The 20,000-nt window shown below is 44.2% G+C and overlaps 4 protein-coding genes and 1 long non-coding RNA gene across 8 annotated transcripts in view; 2 read left to right on the top strand and 3 right to left on the bottom strand.

Moving 5' to 3' along the window:
- Positions 1-2,810, bottom strand: part of arnt (aryl hydrocarbon receptor nuclear translocator) — a 15,174-nt gene extending 12,364 nt beyond the window's left edge. Inside the window, exons 1-4 of one of the 3 annotated variants that reach the window (XM_053675235.1) lie at positions 2,499-2,810; positions 980-1,079; positions 813-851; positions 640-687 (exon numbers count right to left, since the gene is read on the bottom strand). In XM_053675235.1, coding sequence (XP_053531210.1) covers positions 640-687; positions 813-851; positions 980-1,079; positions 2,499-2,517 — 206 coding nt within the window. In that variant the 5' untranslated portion in view covers positions 2,518-2,810. The remainder of the gene's footprint in view (positions 1-639; positions 688-812; positions 852-979; positions 1,080-2,498) is intronic. The other 2 variants (XM_017465482.3, XM_017465499.3) reach the window with 2 other exon arrangements.
- Positions 2,811-5,776: 2,966 nt separating this feature from the next.
- Positions 5,777-12,656, top strand: naglu (N-acetylglucosaminidase, alpha). 2 transcript variants are annotated; one of them, XM_047161093.2, is made up of 8 exons: positions 5,777-6,294; positions 6,705-6,852; positions 7,809-7,955; positions 8,079-8,164; positions 8,348-8,604; positions 10,092-10,819; positions 11,003-11,391; positions 12,274-12,656. In XM_047161093.2, exons 1-8 carry the CDS (start codon positions 5,885-5,887, stop codon positions 12,428-12,430), a joined length of 2,322 nt encoding a protein of 773 aa, XP_047017049.1. In that variant the 5' UTR covers positions 5,777-5,884; the 3' UTR covers positions 12,431-12,656. The 2 variants fall into 2 exon arrangements, with proteins under 2 accessions (XP_047017049.1, XP_047017030.1); XM_047161074.2 differs by having other exon boundaries at positions 5,778-6,294; positions 11,003-11,472.
- On the bottom strand, positions 7,949-9,626 carry LOC128629016 (uncharacterized). Its single transcript, XR_008393345.1, has 3 exons — positions 9,491-9,626; positions 8,973-9,036; positions 7,949-8,184 (listed from the first exon to the last, which is right to left on the bottom strand). It is a non-coding gene; the product is annotated as an uncharacterized LOC128629016 (long non-coding RNA).
- Positions 12,657-13,005: 349 nt separating the features above from the next.
- On the top strand, positions 13,006-19,324 carry coasy (CoA synthase). Its single transcript, XM_017465409.3, has 10 exons — positions 13,006-13,181; positions 15,106-15,802; positions 15,915-16,129; positions 17,012-17,143; positions 17,621-17,810; positions 17,900-17,964; positions 18,092-18,176; positions 18,264-18,361; positions 18,436-18,582; positions 18,672-19,324. Exons 2-10 carry the CDS (start codon positions 15,139-15,141, stop codon positions 18,741-18,743), a joined length of 1,668 nt encoding a protein of 555 aa, XP_017320898.1. The 5' UTR covers positions 13,006-13,181; positions 15,106-15,138; the 3' UTR covers positions 18,744-19,324.
- The window catches only part of LOC108264077 (myosin light chain kinase, smooth muscle), a 10,449-nt gene continuing 9,246 nt past the window's right edge, over positions 18,798-20,000 (bottom strand). The window contains exon 15 of the mRNA XM_017465382.3: positions 18,798-20,000. This exon is cut by the window's right edge and continues 276 nt beyond it. The gene's annotated coding sequence lies outside the window, so the exon portion shown is untranslated.

Raw genomic sequence — 20,000 nt, 5'->3', positions numbered from 1 at the left:
CAAAGGTCACGATGAAGACAAGCGAGATGTGAAATATGAGAGAGAGAGAGAGAGAGAGAGAGAGAGAGAGAGAGAGAGAGAGAGAGAGATGGTACAATGAGATCGAGTAAAAAAATGTTTTAAAAAAAGGACAGAGGAGAAACGAAAGAGAATAAAGAAAAACGTGTGAAAAGTGAAGAAAGAGAAAGATGTCTGATCGTTCCAAACGAGAAGACGAGTTCATCTTAAACCAATGGACAGGAGTGTGTGAGTGACAGAACAAGTGAGGGAAGGAAAGATCTCTTCAGAGCACCTGAGAAGCAGAAACAGAGAGAGACAGACAGACAGAGAGAAGAAGGGAAGGAGGGGGAAAAAGGAAGAGAGGTGAAGTGCTCAAACGAAAAGGCTTCAGAGAGCGAACATGCATTTTACAGTGGGATTTCTGTTGGACAGTGTCTTATCTCAGACACACAGACACTGATGAAGAGAGAGAGACAGCTGGGTGGACAAAACTAAACAGAGGCAGACAGACAATCAAATGACAGCAAAAAAGAAAGACAGACAGCTACAGAGACAGACAGGTGGACAGGGAGAAAAGTGAACAATCCGACAGAGACAGTGAGACAGACAGACACCTTCACCTCTCCCTCCCCGCAGTACCTTGCGAATCGCTCCTTGTCGTTCGAGTTGCCCGAGTCATCGTCACACCTGAAGCAAGAAGAGAAATAAAAGACAGATGCAAGCTTAGTTTGTTTCAAGGGAAAAAAAGAGAGAGAGCACGAGAAAACACACTCACACACACAGGAATGAATGTAAATGAGATGTGCGCTCACCTGAAGAGCTTCCCTCCGTCATCATCATCAAAGTCGGAGCTGGAGAAGGAGAAACAGAGAGGGGTAAACCATGTTTTATTTATTTTAATTCCTGCGACGACTACGAGGAATATTTTCACCTAGATTCTGTACAGCGAATAAAGTGGCTCTGTAGAAATCGCACTCACCTGGCAGCTCGTTTGTTACTGCCCTTCGGCACAACGGCTCCGGCGCTGGCGTGAGATCCAGCTGCCACGGACATCCCCAGAGGAGACACGTCGGGCATGTCTGACAAAACAAACCCACAGCGCATGTCGGCATGTCTTAAAATACACAGGAAAAACAAACCCGACGCCTCCTTGCGTTCGACTCCGCCCTCACAGCGAGCTGCACCAGCTGTTATTAAAGACGCACAGCAGGCCAAGACCCGGACTATTTTTAAACGTTTGTTACCATACGGCTCGTCTAAGGCCGAATCCCAAATGCTGCTTTGACAGAAGAGTTCTCGTTAAAACTAAGATCCTTATGGTCATCACCATTCCCCCATCAGCCTCGCTTTCCTCCTTGTCACGTTACACAATCGTTGATTACGGTGAAGTTTGCATTGAAGACGTTTATTTTAAGGTTGGTGGAAGGAGTCTCCAGTGTCAGTGCTTTCTAAAGCTCTACCTACGTTTTCTTATTCTAAGAGTCTGCGCACTTCGTTTTCTCTGGAACAATACGATCTGCTTTTTTTTTGTCTTATTAACTGAAACTGGAAGGGGGAAAAGAGAGAGAGAGAGAGAGAGAGAGAGATTGTGTTTCCCCACAATATTAAATGTAGCTATAAACAGATTATTGAAAACTCTCTCAAGACACAGGCAGTAAAAAAAAAAAATCAGATAAAAACCTCATTAGATGCTAAAATGTAATTAGATAAGAATGATTAATAGGAATACCGTAATACCGCGATATTAATTCTGAATTTAGTTATCGCGATGCTAGCAACATCCAGGACATTAACCCGACCTAACATTAGCTTCTGAGCTAAATATAATCTACGTATTAATAATAATAACAACAACAACAACAATAATAATAAAACGAATTACTTCGAATATATATGCTAAAGGGAAATTAAACTTTACGAAGTGGCTCAGTTCATTAACAGTTAATAATTAATAATAATTAATTAATAAACGTATAAACAGCGGATAAGTTTGAAAACACAAATTGATTTATTTAACCAACATTAACGCGGTTTAAGGTCATTAGATGGCAATCCTGCTACCGCACGACATTTAAACTTAATATTTAAATTCTGATATCAAAATCTATATTTTTGTCACATTTGTCGCAAAACTTTCCCCTCTCTTCTACCTTAGCATTAGCTTAGTTGGGCCTGGTAGCATGGCTAGCTAACCGAACAAGCACTTGCTAGTTTTGACAGCGAAGTTTTAACCTCAGTGCAATAATAAATAAAACACAAGACAAAAATACAATAAATGTGTATAAAAATTAAAAAGCAAACAAAGTCTCATTAATTAAACACGTATTAACTAGCCACATGCTAACTCTTAACTTTCCCTTTCAACACTTTCTAGCTAGTTTTAAAACAAAAACAATATGACAATAACAACATTATTAAAGGACAAACCCTGACTTCTTCTTATAATAAATTTAATTATTTTATGATTTATAATAATTATTACGTGCTGGATGAGATACCTGGATTGGAAGACGCCATATCCGACTGGAAGTGAACGTTAGCTAGCTTTGCTAACACATAAACAAAACAGGTTTACAAAAAAAATTAAAAAGAAATCACTCCAGCTGGCTTGTGTCCCTTTTTAATTAAAAAAATATATATAGAGAGATATATAATATCACAAATTTAAGTAAATCATTTTTTTTGACGAAACAGTTATTAGCCGGAAGAATAGTTTTCTCCTTGTGTTTTCCCGTTTAAACCCCCCTCCATGTTGATCTAAGATGGCGCTCGGCTTCCAGGAAAACACGCAAACACACACACTCACACTCACACACACACTCACACACACACACACACACCACAAACCGCACCACAGTTACCTCAGGTTCATTTGTATGTGGAGGATTTCCGCATTTACGATATATTAAAGGGCAAATCCACCCTCAAACCCATTAAACATGTCTAGATTGCAATATTTCTGATGTTTTTAGTGATTATGGTGCTAATCTGTTGGTTAGTGCTGTTTTCCTGTTTTTCCTGTGTGAAGTTTCACCATGTGTCCCACACTGACGTCACAGGGCGACCGACAGTGCCCGTTATCGCTAGCTCTTTGTTTTTTGTCCAAAACCAGTCACAGAACCAGAACTTGGACCCTGCCTTCAATATAAATGGTTATTGAGAACCTATTTAAAACCTGTCAAACTTCATAAAATGTCCGCTAACATTCCAGATGCGTGTTCTAAATGCTTGGAAAATAAAGGTACATTAAACATCACTGCCTCTGGAAGTGCCCAAAAATACAAAACTTCTGGAAGGAGGTTATAAAATGTATGTCAGACATGTTTAACATTAAAATCACATTGAATGTGAAACGTTGTATTCTTGGAATATATCCAATGGAGTTTATACAAACATTAAGACAGGTTAAAATTGTAGCCTTTGGTCTCATTAGAGCAAAAAGCATTGTGCTGGAAGAGTATGGATGCTCCAACCATGAAAATGTGGGTAGAGTAGATATCAAACTGTATCAGACTGGAAAGGTTAACTTGTATTGCTAAAGGCAAGCGGGAAGACTTTGATCAGCTATGGGAGCCATCCATAAATATCATGTAAAATGGAAATGTAGACCTTACTGAAAGAGACATTTGTAAAGACTGTAACAAATCCATCCATCTTCTATACTGCTTATCCTTTTCAGGGTTGCGGGGAAACCTGGAGTCTATCCCAGGGAGCATGGCAGGGTACACCCTGGACAGGGTGCCAATCCATCAACACATATGCACAACCATTCATACACTATGGACACTTTGGACATGCCAATCAGCCTACCATGCATGTCCATGTCTTTGATGCTCCCCACAGCATGGGGAGAACATGCAAATACACACAGGTGGGAATTGAACCCCCAACCCTGGAGGTGTGAGGCGAACGTGCTAACCACTAAGCGTGTAAATTGAATATGTGTATGTGAAAAGGGTGTATGCTTGTGTACTTGTAGTTGATGTGGAGTTCTAAAACAAGAAAAGGACAATAAACATATTGGGGGCGAAAAAAAAAGAATTTGTACCTGGCCCTGGCTGATTTACTCATCGTCTTTAATGACACAGAAAGCATAGTACATATACACGCGCAGAAATATTGATAAAGAATGATAAATTTCAATTGTAACAGGTCACGGATAAAATCAAAACATCTATTACGTAGGTTCAAGTGACATAAGAACTACAAGACGTCTAGTCTACCAGATAATATGAGAAGAAGAACGTAGAGAGAGAGAAAGAGAGAGAGAGAGGATGAAAAGCAGGGTGATTAGGAATGCTCAAAACAACACACACCAAGAACACAAAACAATTCGGTTCCGGTACATATTGACTTCAGAATTGAGACACGGAGATCATGCCTGAAACTCATCAATGGGTTTCGCTGTTGCGTCCTACAAACAAAACAGCGACAGCTTTTCTCCTTCCTCCTCGCTCACTGTTTTCCAGGGACGTTCAGCATCATATTGAATGAGAACATCAAGCGTTCCTTTCGTAATTACGAGATTCCGACTCGTAAACACTTGTACAGTACGGTTTAATGTCGTTTTGCCGTTGTCAACATCAACACCAAATTGTTGTTGTTTTTTTTGTACAACAAATTACTGACGTAATAAGAACATTAACATGTTATGTGTATATTCCATCCTGGCTGTAACATAACAAGGTAGAACTCAAGAGGCAAGATTAGTCGTAGCATCTGTAAAATCAGTCAGTGTGGTAGAAACGATCAAAAAGGTTATACAGTTAAACAAAAATTGGTGTACAAATTTCCTATTATAATAAACAAAAAACAAACAAATGTATCCGTAAATTAGTTTTATTTAGTTACATAATCTAAACTATGCTTTACAGTTAATATGAAAGATTTTGTTCATGGATGTCATACAGGGCAAAACAAACATACATATAGAAACACTTTTTAAATATTACAAACTGCTCCTTTAACACCAGTGATGGTGGTTATGTTAGATTTTTTTTTTTTTAATGTATGAATACTTTTGATATTTTTATTTTAAAGTGCATTTTTTGTTGAGGAAACTCCTCGAGCAGAATTTATGGAGGCCCTTAGACTAGAGCAGGGGTTCATAAACTTTTCCAGGGAAGGCCCCCAAATGGCATTAACATTTGACCGAGGCCCCCCTTTTGAAAGAGGTTTTTAAAACACATTAAAAATACAGGGGAATAAATCCCCCCTTTTATTAATTACACCTTACGTCTTTACATTACATTAGGAATTGATTGTGTGTGTGTGTGTGTGGTTGTCTGAGCGTGAGAATCATGTATTTATTCATTTTTCACACCAAATTGTTGAAGCCCCGGACGCCCCCTGGCGGCCCCCACTTTGAAAACCACTGGACTGGAGGGTCTATAAAATGACTGACAAGAGGCCTATCCAAAACACAAACACGGGCCGGAAGTCCGTTTTCCAGGCAGGTTTTCTCAGCAAATTAAGTACACTTTTGCTAAGGCCACGGTTTAAAAAATATTGTTTTCGCATGTTCTATAAATCTTCCGGGTTATTTGTACAAGTAAAGAATAAAACTATTCGACTACCACACCTTTAAGGCGCCTAAATCAAACGCTATTTACTGTAAAAATAAATAAATAAATAATGAAAAAAAATCTTTGAACCCTCACGTTCTCGAGCGTTCCTGAATCATATGACTAAACCAAAGCGCCGCCGCCGTGTTTTAGAGCTTTCCTATTGGTTAAATATTCGCTCGCGCGCCCCCTTGGGAGGCATTTGATTGGACACCACGTGAACGACGTATGCGCTTCCTGTTCCTCTCGGGAGAAAATAAAAAACTTTGGCGTTTCGATGGATTAGGTGTTGTTATCATTGTTTCCTTAATAAAAACAAAATGACACGAATACTGCGCGGTTTATTTCAAACTCTCCTCCTCCTCGGGTTTGTTTCGGGAATTCGCCACTTCCGGACTTTGGATCATTTGCGGGCGAAAGCCAGCGACGAAACGCAAAGCAGAGCCGTACGCGAGCTACTGGGGAGACTGTTGGGGGAAACCTCGCGAGATTTCGTCGTGTCCGTGAACAGTTCGCTGTCCACTCGTGGTCTGGATGTGTGCGAGCTCCGTTCAGGGAGAAACGGCAAGGTTGTGGCGGTGGGAAGTAGCGGCGTGGCAGCAGCCGCCGGCGTTTATAACTACCTGAAGTACTACTGCAACTGCCATGTGTCCTGGTCTGGTGATCAGTTGCGCGTGCCCCGACCTTTACCCCACATCACGGGCGTTCTGCGAATCAGCACGCAGCACAGGTGAGCAGTGACGTCATGGTGTCATCCATCCATAGCAAGTGAAATCACACCGTGCCCTACATTCATTCATTCATTCATCCATCCATCCATCCATCTTAAGTAAGAGTGGCTCAGGGTCAGTGGTGGATCCTGGGTGTGAGGCTGGAATGCACTCTGGATGCAGAAGGAGTAGATTATGCCCAGATGTTGTTGGGCTGATTTGATCCCTCTCCTACCCTTTGAGGAGCCCTGGCTTTTTATCTTGTCAGTCAGGTGTTTTGCCAAGAATGACCATGATTGACAAGTTACTGTATAAACCTGTTCAATTAACAGTAGTGACATGGCTGAAGTTAAATGAAACTTGACGTCTTGTCGCAGACCCTATCTTTTTGATGCCTAATCTCTTTTTCCCTACATTCCTGCCTATCCAGATTCAGGTACTACCAGAATGTGTGCACTCAGAGCTACTCGACCGTGTGGTGGGACTGGCCACGATGGCAGCGAGAGATCGACTGGATGGCACTGAATGGCATCAATCTGCCCCTGGCATTCACCGGGCAGGAGGCGCTGTGGCAGGAGGTAATCTAATGATTACAACGACCGCTGTTGTTTAGCTGAAAACACATCATACATTAATCTGTTATTATAGGTTAATATATACACCTAGCATACAGGTCACATTGACATTATAGGTGTATTATTGCTGACTGAAGGTTATGGTCCGAATCCGACGGATATGCACGGTATGTTTAGCACTCATGCCAGGTGTGTAAAGGTGTGACAAGTGTAATGACCACAGCAGTAATGAGAACAATAATGATGACGGCAATAACGAGATAAAATAACAGTAGTGACGACAGTAGTGAGAACAGCACCTATTATAACAACAGCCTTAAAGGTGGCAGGAATAACGACCATTCCTGTAACAACCTGACAAGTAACAACCACAAAAATAATGACAATGACCACAATAAACATGCCAGTAACGAGGACGATAACAATAACAACAGCAATAACAATCATGATGGTGACACTAACAACCACAACATAATAAAACAACAGCAATAAAAAAAATAACAATAATGACACCCGCCCACCCACCCTCAGTGGTGACAACAATAATGACACCCGCCCACCCACCCTCAGTGATGAGAACAATAATGACACCCGCCCACCCACCCTCAGTGGTGACAACAATAATGACACCCGCCCACCCACCCTCAGTGATGAGAACAATAATGACACCCGCCCACCCACCCTCAGTGGTGACAACAATAATGACACCCGCCCACCCACCCTCAGTGATGAGAACAATAATGACAATAATATTTCAGTACTTTTGTCTGAATTGTGTTTATACCTGCACACCAAGAAACAGTACTCCAGTCATTTTGTCCTTTTAAAATAAGTACAGAATTACAGAATGATCAAATTCTTACAGGTTAGTGATACAATTATTGGCCACAGTCTTTCACAGTCTACATGTCTGTTTTTCTGTCTCACTCTCGTTCCCTCATTCCCTCTCTCGGATGTAGGTTTACAAGTCTCTGGGTCTAAATCAGACGGAGATTGATGACTTCTTTACGGGTCCAGCGTTCCTTGCGTGGAATCGGATGGGGAATATTTTTGGGTGGGGAGGCCCGCTGCCTCAGTCCTGGCACACCAAACAGCTCTCTCTGCAGGTGTGTGTGTGTTTTTTTAACTTAGTCCGTTTACAATCTGTTATAGTGAAAAATTAAGTGAAGAGAAAAATCAAGCTGGAGAGACACTCAAATTGTGAACTTGGATGACTTTCTTCCCTGCAGGTTAAAATCTTGGAGCAGATGAGATCATTGGGAATGATTCCTGTTCTGCCCGCTTTCTCAGGGATCGTGCCTCGTGGAATCATGCGGTAATACATCGCCGATTCATCTGCACAAGATTGCAAAAAAGTATCTTTGATGAATTCTTAAAGCTTTTTTATTAGTATATAAATTGAAAACAATTGACATTACAAAAGTTCTATTTCCCATTAAAACAAACAGAGGGGATGCAAACTTTTGCACTGATTTTCCGAGTCCCGTTTCTTCCTTAGCTTGTTTCCCAAAGCCAATGTGACCAAGCTGGTGCCGTGGAGCCATTTTAACTGCACATATTCCTGTGCGTACGTGCTGGACCCACGTGACCCGCTGTTCCTGCGTGTCGGCTCTCTGTTCCTGTCGCAGGTGCTTAAAGAGTTCGGGACGGACCACATCTACAACACGGACACCTTTAACGAAATGACACCTGCCTCCTCTGACCCAGCCTATCTGACCTCGATTAGTAGCGCAGTGTTCACCACGATGATCACAGGTATCCTCAAGCCTCCAAAAATTTTTAATTCGCATTTTCTTTTATCCAGTTTTCATGACTTGCAAATTAAGGAAGCGTTTATTTGCAGCCAGGATGATCAACAAGTTGAAAAATTGATTCGTGTTGCTCGGCCTCCATGCTAGCATCCACAAGTTCTGCATTAAATGCTTTAGCTCCCTAAAATGAAGTTCAAGTTTTGTTAGAAAGACCATAACGTTATTAATGCATGTCCCACAACTCTCCGAACCAGTATTTATCCTTAACTTAAAGCTGTAGTGCGTGGTATTTTCAGTACTAACGAATTACTGCAGATAATAGACAGTCAGCTCTGTGTCAGGTTGGAATTTGAATGAAATTTGCATGCTTACGTCATACGCCAGCACAGATACTTCAACTTCAGGCAAGAAAGAAGTCTGACTACTCTGTGACAGACTGGAGCCAGGAGCCAATAAGAAAAGAGAAGGAGAAAGTCAGAGAGAAAAACAGTTCATTCAGCATATTTAAAGAGTTCACTATACTGTGATTCTGTAATAAATGCAAATTGGGTTCAGGTTCGATAGCGTGTTAGCATTTTCTAATGAACAGGTAAGAATTTTTTATATTTATTTGTTCTCTTATTTGGCAATCAAACAATTTGTCCTCAGTATACTGTATCTTTGTCCTGAATTGATATCTTTACCCAGTTGTAAAGTTTATTTATTTTTTTAATTAAATAATTTAATTATTAAATAATTTTAAATAAATTAATAAAAAAATTTTTTAGCCACTAACAGGAGGTGTTGATGTATTTCTCTGGATTTTTTAATCTCAAACTCGGTTAAGGAAACACTCATACATGACTAATTCGGGCGTCTATTCGCCATCTGTGTGTATATTTTTCACTTACCTGTGTCAGTTTTATCCTGACATTTCTGACAGGCTGAACTTAAAAAAGAGAGAACACAGATGAAGTAATAACACACACATTGGCTGTGACTATACATGACCGAGTCACACAGATGTTGTGCAAGAGCGGATTTTCCCATAATGCTTTTGATGAAACAGGAGCGAATAATTATATTCCGAGGTGTGAATTCTAAACTCATGTCATGTCCCGAACATGTACTACTCTACTAAAGAGTTTGTCAGGCCTACTAGTATATTTAGGCATACTATGTAGCGCACATAATGCTGTTTGAGAAGCAGCCTTGCATTCTGTCAATGTGTAGTGACAGCATACGTAGCCCTGAGATTAATTATTGTGGTGGACATGGACAAGGTGCAGAAAAACCCGTGTTACGAAATGTTGTTCTGCATTTAAACATACTGTTTTGGTCTACCGTAATACTTCTCTGGGTCTGCATTTGGACTGTAGTCCTGCAGTCAATGACCCCTGGTCAAGATTGCTTAACTGAAATGGTGAAATAAATACAGATTTTCGATAAAGGTTGGAATGAAATTATTTTGAAATCGGTAGTCCACTCCAATATTGTCTTGCTTTCTCACAGTGGACCCACAGGCCATTTGGCTGATGCAGGGCTGGTTATTCATCAGCAGCCCCGAGTTCTGGAAACCTCCACAGATCCAGGCACTCCTCTACGGCGTACCACGGGGACGTATGATCGTCCTAGACCTCTTTGCCGAGTCCATGCCTGCTTTTAACTTCACCCAGTCCTTCTATGGCCAGCCCTTTATCTGGTGCATGCTTCACAACTTCGGCGGCAACAGTGGCCTGTTTGGTGCGGTGGAGCGTGTTAACTCGGGTCCTTTCGAAGCTCAGAAGTTCCCTGGTTCCACTCTGGTGGGCTTGGGCATTGTGCCCGAGGGCATCGAGCAAAACCCAGCCATCTACGAGCTGATGGCTGAGCTGGCATGGCGCGAAGAAGCAGTCAATTTGACCAAGTGGGCAACGCTGTACGCCTGGCGCCGCTATGGCACCACTAACGAGAGCCTGGCACTTGCCTGGCGCCTGCTGTTTGGGAGTGTGTACAATTGTACCATTCCTGGGTACAAGAACCACAACCGGAGTCCTCTGGTTCACCGACCATCTCTGAAGATGCAGACTGACATTTGGTACAGTCCGGGAGACGTCTACGAGGCCTGGAAGCTGCTGTTGGGAGCGGCACCTTCGCTGATTTCTGTCGATACGTTCCGTTATGATCTGGTGGACGTGACGCGTCAGGCTGTTCAGCTCCTGACAACGCAGTTCTACGAGGAAATACGAGATGCATTCCTGGTAAGACAGAAATTCAATTTACTGGCGCTTTAATGTGTGACTTGGTTGGAATCGATGTTTGGTAACTACTTTAGTGATGGAAATAAATTGACAAGCTATATGATAGTGAGGAAAAATCGATGGTAATTATTTTCATGTTTTACCAAACAATTTTAACCAACTAATTTAACCCCCTAAAATTAGGCCCAGAAGCTTCCAGAACTCCTGACTGCTGGAGGTGTATTAGTTTACGGTCTCTTACCTGACCTGGACCACCTTCTTTCCAGTGACACACACTTCCTGTTGGGGGCGTGGCTTGAGCAAGCACGTTCACTGGGACTGGATGAGCAGGAGGCGGAGCTGTACGAGCTGAACGCCCGGAACCAGATCACACTGTGGGGACCCGACGGCAACATCCTCGACTATGCTAGCAAAGAGTGGGCGGGGTTAATGGAGGATTACTACACGCAGCGCTGGACGTTCTTCATCAGCACTCTCGTGGACTGTTTGAACCGCGGCCAACCTTTCAATCAGGCTGTTTTCAACAAGGCTGTGTTCCAAATCGAGAAAGGCTTCGTCTTCAACCGGAAGAGGTACCCCTCCAAACCGAGTGGGGATACGTACAACATCGCTTGGAGGATATTTCTCAGATACTACCCACACGTTCTGAAGAGGTTAAAACGTAAAACATGTTAAACGTGCAGTAAAATTGTGCAATAGGATGGACAATATATGCAGTATTGTTTTAATGTAATATTACACAGATACTTTGTCTGCTATTTCCTGTCTTGTCACAGTAGGTAATTCTCCACAACGTGTTTCAGGTCAAATTTTAGACGTGTTAAATATTTTGCTGTTGCTATTCTGTTATGATAGTGCTCCTGTACAGTAATGAATAAGTCTTAATATGTGATGCAATTGTACATTCAAGGACAGTACAAAAGAAGAATGCACAGATAACTGTCTCTATCATTATGGATGTTCTCACTGTGATGGCCAACAGGCATAAGGATACCGCCTTATTTGGCCGATTGGCTCCTGGGAACCACCTCCTCACACACTTTAAAGTGTTTAGTTTAGTGGTTGCACAATTTGGCCACTCAGCTGGGATTCAGGAACTGGAGCTATGCCACAGTGAAAGGATTTAGTACAAAGTATATTTAGTCTGCTTTCCACCAATCAACTAGTCAAAGTCCATCAACGACAACTACTAAATGCATTAGTTGACTAATCTATGCACTCAGCCATACGGTGGACTTGGAACTGCTCCCTAATACCAAAGCAGAGCACACAATTCATTGGCATGTAGCTAGATTTATTAAGAATGCTAGCCACCTTCTCATCCAAACATATGGCAGAAATCATTATGTTTCCCAATCAGATTTGGGTGGGTTGTTAGGTGGGGTACCAGCAACTGCTGAAGATGCTAGGATTGTTAAGTCCTCTTGACCCTGTTAACCCTCTGTAAATTTCAGAAACGATACCAGACGGAGTCTTGGCGAAAGGCGCGTGAGCTCTAATCAGACTGCAGCCTGCAAGATCCTGAAGCTTGTGGACAGGAAAGTGTACAAAAGAGAACAGACACTGCATCTCATGGCCAGAGCTTCTGAGAATGAGAATATAATTTGGTAAAGATGTTTACAATACCACATTTAGTGACCGGTTAGAAAGCTGATTTATTTCAATATTGTTACCTTTTGCAGTACCTTACTCAATTAACTGATGTACTGCATAACTGAAACACTAAACTGTAATTATGGGAGCTTGGTGTTTGTCTGAAATTTTATATGAAGAGGCTAGCGATGAAAAACTATTTTTGCACCACGATTAATAAAATCCAATCTTTTCTTATTGAAAACGTCTGCCTTTACTATGTCTCCTCAGCTCACATCTGTAATTACATTTATGTGGAGTCACTGTGTATGTTATGACTAGAGAAACTAAACCAAAGGAAAATTAATTAATGTGTTCGTTTCGTTTGGTCTCAAAAAGTTGACTATTTAGAATAATGTATATATTTTGTTTTTAGTCAGAAGTGGTGTTTGGGTTAAACTTCGAGGTCCATTTTCACCTCAGATGTCGAGCAGGAGAGAAAAGAAGCTAATGTTGCTAAAGGAGAGAAGAAAAAACCCACCCTTGAAACTTCATATTCATTGGTTGTAGTGCTCTGATGAACAGCCAATCAGCAGTCTGCAAAAAGGAGTCACGTGGTTTGCAGACTGGCAGGTCAAATGGGCACGAGAGTACATCCGAGGAAGAGTGCTTAGGATTGGGAGTGTAGTAGTGATGTAGCGCGTTGTTAAATATTTATATAAAAATGATATTTTGAGGAGCTGGTCAGAGTGAGGCGAGTGTGTAAAACGGAAGACAGAGCAGTTTTTTGGTAAGTAGTTTTTTTGTTGTTGTTGTAGTGGAAGCAGATTAGCCTGTTAGCACTGTAGCGTTATTGTAGCGTCACAGGTTTCGGGCTGAATCCCAAATGGCGCCTACACGTTAGACGAGTTCACTAAGTAGGGTGTATAAAATCTGCAACCGTGTGTACTATACATCTAGGAAGGAGCCTATTTTTTTTACGGAAGTACGGAAGTCCTAAGCGGCCATGCGTTGTTAATGTTTTTTTTCACAGAAGAATTAAAGTCGAGATCACGAGAAAACGAGAAAGAAAACATTAATAATGCGTGGCCGCGTAGGGCTTCCCTACATTTGTGATTTAAGCTCTGATTTTGGTGACATTTTTAAAATGAACACTGCAGAGATTAAACCTTCTCCATACTGAAAGATCTGAGTTTACTTTACAACTAAACCTGCAGTGTTTTAACCCGTGTGTGTCTGTCCATCTAACCAGCCGTCTGTCTAACTGCCTGTCTGTCTGTCTCTGTCCATCTAACCAGCCGTCTGTCTAACTGCCTGTCTGTCTGTCTCTTTGTCCATCTAACCAGCCGTCTGTCTAACTGCCTGTCTGTCTGTCTCTCTGTCCATCTAACCAGCCGTCTGTCTAACCGCCTGTCTGTCTGTCTCTCTGTCCACCTAACCAGCCGTCTGTCTAACCGCCTGCCTGTCTGTCTCTGTCCACCTAACCAGCCGTCTGTCTAACCGCCTGCCTGTCTGTCTCTGTCCACCTAACCAGCTGTCTGTCTAACCGCCTGCCTGTCTGTCTCTGTCCACCTAACCAGCCGTCTGTCTAACCGCCTGCCTGTCTGTCTCTGTCCACCTAACCAGCCGTCTGTCTAACCGCCTGCCTGTCTGTCTCTGTCCACCTAACCAGCCGTCTGTCTAACCGCCTGCCTGTCTGTCTCTGTCCACCTAACCAGCCGTCTGTCTAACCGCCTGCCTGTCTCTCGCTGTCCACCTAACCAGCCGTCTGTCTAACCGCCTGCCTGTCTGTCTCTGTCCACCTAACCAGCCGTCTGTCTAACCGCCTGCCTGTCTGTCTCTGTCCACCTAACCAGCCGTCTGTCTAACCGCCTGCCTGTCTGTCTCTGTCCACCTAACCAGCCGTCTGTCTAACCGCCTGCCTGTCTGTCTCTGTCCACCTAACCAGCCGTCTGTCTAACCGCCTGCCTGTCTGTCTCTGTCCACCTAACCAGCCGTCTGTCTAACCGCCTGCCTGTCTGTCTCTGTCCACCTAACCAGCCGTCTGTCTAACCGCCTGCCTGTCTCTCGCTGTCCACCTAACCAGCCGTCTGTCTAACCGCCTGCCTGTCTGTCTCTGTCCACCTAACCAGCCGTCTGTCTAACCGCCTGCCTGTCTGTCTCTGTCCACCTAACCAGCCGTCTGTCTAACCGCCTGCCTGCCTGTCTCTGTCCACCTAACCAGCCGTCTGTCTAACCGCCTGCCTGCCTGTCTCTGTCCACCTAACCAGCCGTCTGTCTAACCGCCTGCCTGCCTGTCTCTGTCCACCTAACCAGCCGTCTGTCTAACCGCCTGCCTGCCTGTCTCTGTCCACCTAACCAGCCGTCTGTCTAACCGCCTGCCTGTCTCTCTCTGTCCACCTAACCAGCCGTCTGTCTAACCGCCTGCCTGTCTCTCTCTGTCCACCTAACCAGCCGTCTGTCTAACCGCCTGCCTGTCTCTCTCTGTCCACCTAACCAGCCGTCTGTCTAACCGCCTGCCTGTCTGTCTCTGTCCATCTAACCAGCCGTCTGTCTAACTGCCTGCCTGTCTGTCCATCTAACCAGCCGTCCCTCTGTCTGTTTCTGTCCATCTCACCAGCCGTCTGCCAGTCTCTCCAACTGTCTGTCTGTGTGTCTCTCTGTCCATATAACCAATTGTCTGTCTCTCTAACCAATGGTGTCATTTATTGTAGCGTGCCTGGAGTGGGAGTGGACACCTGTCCATAATGTCAATGTTCAGCACCGGCGTGCTGGTCCTCACCTCCCCTCTCCACACCCTCCCCCTCCGCCTCGCTCCTGTCCTTAAATCCGCCGCGAAGCTGGTGGAGCACACCCTCTACGTTCATCTCCACCCCGGCCTTAACCTGGGAACAGGCTGCCCACCTCGGCCGGTCTTCATTCCTCCATCCGTGGATCTCCCGGGCCTCATATCGCGCCTGTACAGCAATGCAGCGGACATCTGCTCTCACCTGGACGTCCGGCTGCTCCTCGCCAACATCCATGCCCAGCAGGACGTGACCCTCGACCCTTTCCCCTCTCCTCAGACACTTTCTCGATCCCCAGAGGTTGTCATGACAGATTTCCCCATAAAGGACTCGGGCCAGACGTCTCTGGTGGCTCGCTGCCTTCAGGTTTACGCCGGAAGCTGCTACGTGTGCGCGCCCAGTATTTCCTCCGTTATCTTGTGGCCACAGTTAAAGGAAGCGATGGAAGAGCAGGAGGAAAACGTGAAGGAAAATGATTCAACGCCCTTAGACACGTATGGAGACGTGGTGGTGGGCGGAACCTTCGATCGTCTGCACGGTGCTCACCGGACCCTATTGAATATTTGCTGCTTGATGGCGAATCGGCGCTTTCTGATTGGAGTGTGCGACCAGGAACTGCTTAAAAGTAAGTAAACCCTCCGTGTCGTGCTCTTACAGGAAAGCCGCCAACAACGCGAGCGCCGCGATGTAGCGGAGCCGCTGTTACCACATGAACTCAAGTCGTTCTCTTTGTCCAGATAAGGTGCTGAAGGAGCTGATCGAACCGTACAGCAGACGTGTGCAGAAGCTCCGCGAGTTCCTGAACGACGTCAAACCGTCCCTGCAGTACGACATCGTCCCCCTGTCCGACCCCTTCGGACCGTCCGTCAGCGACGCCGAGCTGCAGTGCATCGTGGTCAGCGAGGAGACGAGGCGTGGCGGCGAGGCCGTCAACAGGAAACGAGCAGAAAACGTAAGCGTCTGAATGGCTGGGCCAGATCGTAGTGTCACTTCACACACATACAGTCCCGTCCGAAACTATCGGAACGGCGAGGCCGATTCATTAGTTTGTGCTGCTCACCAAAGACGTCCGGGTTTGAGATCAGAAGATGGATACGAGATGAAAGTGTAGGATTTCTACATACGATTTCCTGGTTTTTACAATCGACATAAAACATGGAACCTTTTGTATCATGCTTGTATGTTTTTGGATCATGAGCGGGTCCTTTCTTTCTCCACACTTTAACCTTTCCATATAAACACCAGGAAATAAAAGCTGAAACTCTCTTCTCATATTCATCTTTCGATCTTAAACCCAAACTTCTTCAATTTACAGCAAAAAAAACCCCAAAACAAAAGAAGACAAATGACAGGAACTGTCCACCCATCTTTAGTACCTTTCTGGCATTGGAATCAGCATTTACGATATAGATTTCTCCGTATAGAGCAGGAGCAAGACACTTCAAGAGTAAGACACTGAATTTGGACAACACCCATTTTTAAAAATCTTAAGTAGGCTAGCAATGCTCTGTGCCAGATCAAACGAAATGTGATAGCAGTGCTAGCAGTCTGGGACTTTGGACTGAAGGTGATGAAGATAATCAGTAATCAGGCCGTGCGTTCAGGTTTGGTTAGTGATGCAATGCGACGGTTTTGGTACAAGCGTTAAACGTTAACGCTTTAACCTGCCACCGAAAAACCGACATTTTATGAGCGAGAGCTCATAAAACAGCTCCGTTTCCCGATTCGGGGATACTGACGGACGAGGCGAAGCATACCGCAGTGTAGCACAGTTAACGATGTTTATATGGCGTTCCTTAGGAATTGTTCTATCTGTTGTCATTTTATCTTGCAGGGGCTCCCGGAGCTGGTGCTGTACGAAATTCCTCTGATTAAAGACGCACATCACGCGGACACCGAGGAGGAGAAGATCAGCTCGTCGAGCCTGCGCACACGCCTGCTGGGCACGCTCCTCGCCCCTCCTACGGTAACCTTTTATCACATGCCTAAAACCATCGTTTCGTGAACAAAGTGTTTACATCCCACCAATCTCTGGCAGGATTTGAAGAAGGCGGTTTGCACCACGCAAACCCAAGAATATTACAGAACCGGAGCCCGTCGCTCATGAGGAACGGGTTAGACTCCTCAGGAACGCGGCCAGAAGACTGGAGAAGCCATTTTCAGTTGAATTTGGGGAAACCACTCGAAGCTTTCATCGTGTCGAACTATTTCTTTACCAGTTTCACTTTTATTGAACATTTCTGCTGTACTGTGTCGAACTATTCCAAGTGCTTTTGTTTGATTTGTTCATGACAAACAGCTGAAAGTCTGTACATTTTGACAGTAAACCTGATTTGCAATGGGGGTCGAATCATTTTGAATGTAACCGTGTGTAATGTGTTTTCGCACCCTATGAGTGTTGATCTGGAACTAACGATACGACCCGCTGTCTCGCCCGCATCAGCCTCACCCCGCCCTCGCTCGGCTCCCGTACATGATCGGTCTGACTGGAGGCAGCGGGAGCGGGAAGAGCTCCATCGCTCGGAGACTGGAAGCGCTCGGAGCCGCAAGGATCGACGCAGACCAGCTCGGCCATGAAACGTACCGACCCGGCACGGCTGCCTATCATCGGATCGTGCAGGAGTTTGGTACAGGTGAGGGCCTGCCGGTTTTCACGTATCCGTCACGAGCACGTTTCACCCACTTTCTTTGTACGCATTTATTTTTGTGTCCTCCGTGCCAGATATCGTGAACGAGGATAAGACCATTGACAGACGAGCACTGGGCATGAAGGTGTTCGGAAACAAGGTGAAGCGAGAAGATATGTGCATGGAGAAAAAAAAAATAGTTCTGACCCATTAATGGTCACGGATTTCTGCTACAGTAATAAACAATTCAGTAGATATACATTATAAACATGTGTGTATGTGTATAGGAACGATTAAAAGCCCTAACCAGTATAGTATGGCCTGAGATTGCACTTCTTGTGAAAGAAAGAGTACAGCAAGCTAAAGAAGACGGTAAGCTTTTCCTTCTTTCCTCTCCTTCAATGTTTTTTTTTTTTTTTTGACAATTATTGAGTCCCGGGACTCACTCTACCTCCACAGGGAAGCAAGTGTGTGTGCTGGATGCTGCGGTGCTGTTGCAGGCAGGATGGACAGACATTGTTCACGAGGTCTGGGTGGCCATTATACCGGAGGAAGAGGTGAGGTCATCTTTAGTAACACCTTTTAGTGTTACTAAAATCCACACTAAAATCCATCTCTCTCTCCCCATCAGGCCGTGCGGCGTATAGTGCAGCGGGATGGGGTGAGTCAGGAGGATGCGCTGAGGAGATTACAGAGCCAGTGGTCTAACGTGCAGCTGGTGGAGCGGGCCAACGTGGTTCTGTGTACACTGTGGGAACCGGACGTCACACAGAGACAGGTACACACTCCATCAAATCTGACGCCGTTCTTACTTATATAATTATTAGATGTTGCTGTGTATAATCGTGTGTGTGAATCAATCTACAGGTCATGAAAGCCTGGACTTTACTTCAAGTTCGGATAGAGCAGAGACAAGAGGACGCTGGATTTCAGCCCTGAGATGACCGTGTTTTCGCACTTAGTAGTTTGAGGTTTTATTTTTTCACCCGAACACCACACCGAATCAGGTTTCAGCATGTAAAACAGGAACGAAACCGAACAGTCTTTAACCCCTGACCGAGCTGCTGAGTCATGTCTTGATTTCCAGCGATCGCCGCTTTAGCTTTGTATTTTGACTGGATTTTCTACGACGAGGTCGGTAAAACGAAGACTTTCGGAAACGTTCTACTTTAGCGTTGTCCAAAACATGAACCGTTTCATAAAGCGAGTTGTAAAATCCGTATTATCGTCTCAATCATGTCCTTCGAATCGTGGGGTAGCGAGGAGCCGAGCCTTTTCGGAAAAAGGCCTTACTGGCGCAAGAAACAAAACTCGTTCCTCGTCCCGAAGACGTTTCACATCAGAGGACGAGCCCAAAGTCGAAACGTGACGCTCAATGAAAAATTTACTGGGTGCAAGGCAGGAATGAATACTGGATGATTAAATTGACTAATGATTGGATACTGGTCTGTTCACAGGGTGAGGGAGAAAATGCATTAAGTTAATTAAATTCTTTATTAAATTAAAAATCTTACAAATTGCTTACGAGTCAAAAAGTTTTATATGTATTTTAAAAAAAATGTTTTTAAAAAATGAGCTTCATGTATGCACACACCTTTCACCGACCACTTTATCAGGAATACCTCTACACCTTCTCATTTGTGGACCTCTCCAATCAGCCAATCACATTGCAGCAGAGCCCACTGTTTAAAACATCTAGAGCTACAGTCAGCGTGGTTGTTGGTGCCAGAAGGGGGCTGGATTAAAAGTATTTCCCAAGCAGGATGGAGCGAAAACCACAAAACAAAAAGTTCTCAGAGGTCAGAAGAGAACGGCCGTGCTAGTGCGAGATGACAGGAAGGCTACGGTAACCCAAGAAAAATTTTTTTTTTTAAAAAAGAAAAAGATATCATTCTTTGCAAACATGGTGAGCAGAAATGAATGTCAAACTTTTAGATGGACGTGCTACAATCAGGAACCTAAGCAAGGTGTAGAGGTGAATAATAAAGTGGTCGGTGTATATCGCGAACATTTAACTCGATAGATAATAATGCAGACGTGTCCTTAAGTGATAATAGTAGTGGAAGAAAAAAAATTAAATAAAATTGATAGAAGGGTCTCTCTCTAGCATCATGTGAATCGTGCGTCAAAGTGCCTTTGTGATCATCGTGACCCGGAGACCTTAATCCTTCTCAAGCGTTCTTTTTCGGCTGCGCT

This window comes from Ictalurus punctatus, chromosome 1 (assembly GCF_001660625.3).
Source record: "Ictalurus punctatus breed USDA103 chromosome 1, Coco_2.0, whole genome shotgun sequence".
Classification (NCBI taxonomy): domain Eukaryota; kingdom Metazoa; phylum Chordata; class Actinopteri; order Siluriformes; family Ictaluridae; genus Ictalurus; species Ictalurus punctatus.
Note: the sequence above shows the minus strand (reverse complement) of the source record. Positions and strands in the feature narration are given on the sequence as shown.

Bases quoted from the DNA above. Each gene is read 5' to 3' on its own strand.
- naglu (XM_047161074.2), top strand. From the start codon at position 5,885: ATGACACGAATACTGCGCGGTTTATTTCAAACTCTCCTCCTCCTCGGG. The intron at 6,295-6,704 runs GTGAGCAGTGAC...CTGCCTATCCAG, and splicing joins CGAATCAGCACGCAGCACAG to ATTCAGGTACTACCAGAATG. The intron at 6,853-7,808 runs GTAATCTAATGA...TCTCGGATGTAG, and splicing joins AGGAGGCGCTGTGGCAGGAG to GTTTACAAGTCTCTGGGTCT.
- coasy (XM_017465409.3), top strand. From the start codon at position 15,139: ATGTCAATGTTCAGCACCGGCGTGCTGGTCCTCACCTCCCCTCTCCAC. The intron at 17,811-17,899 runs GTGAGGGCCTGC...CCTCCGTGCCAG, and splicing joins CGTGCAGGAGTTTGGTACAG to ATATCGTGAACGAGGATAAG. The intron at 17,965-18,091 runs GTGAAGCGAGAA...GTATGTGTATAG, and splicing joins TGAAGGTGTTCGGAAACAAG to GAACGATTAAAAGCCCTAAC.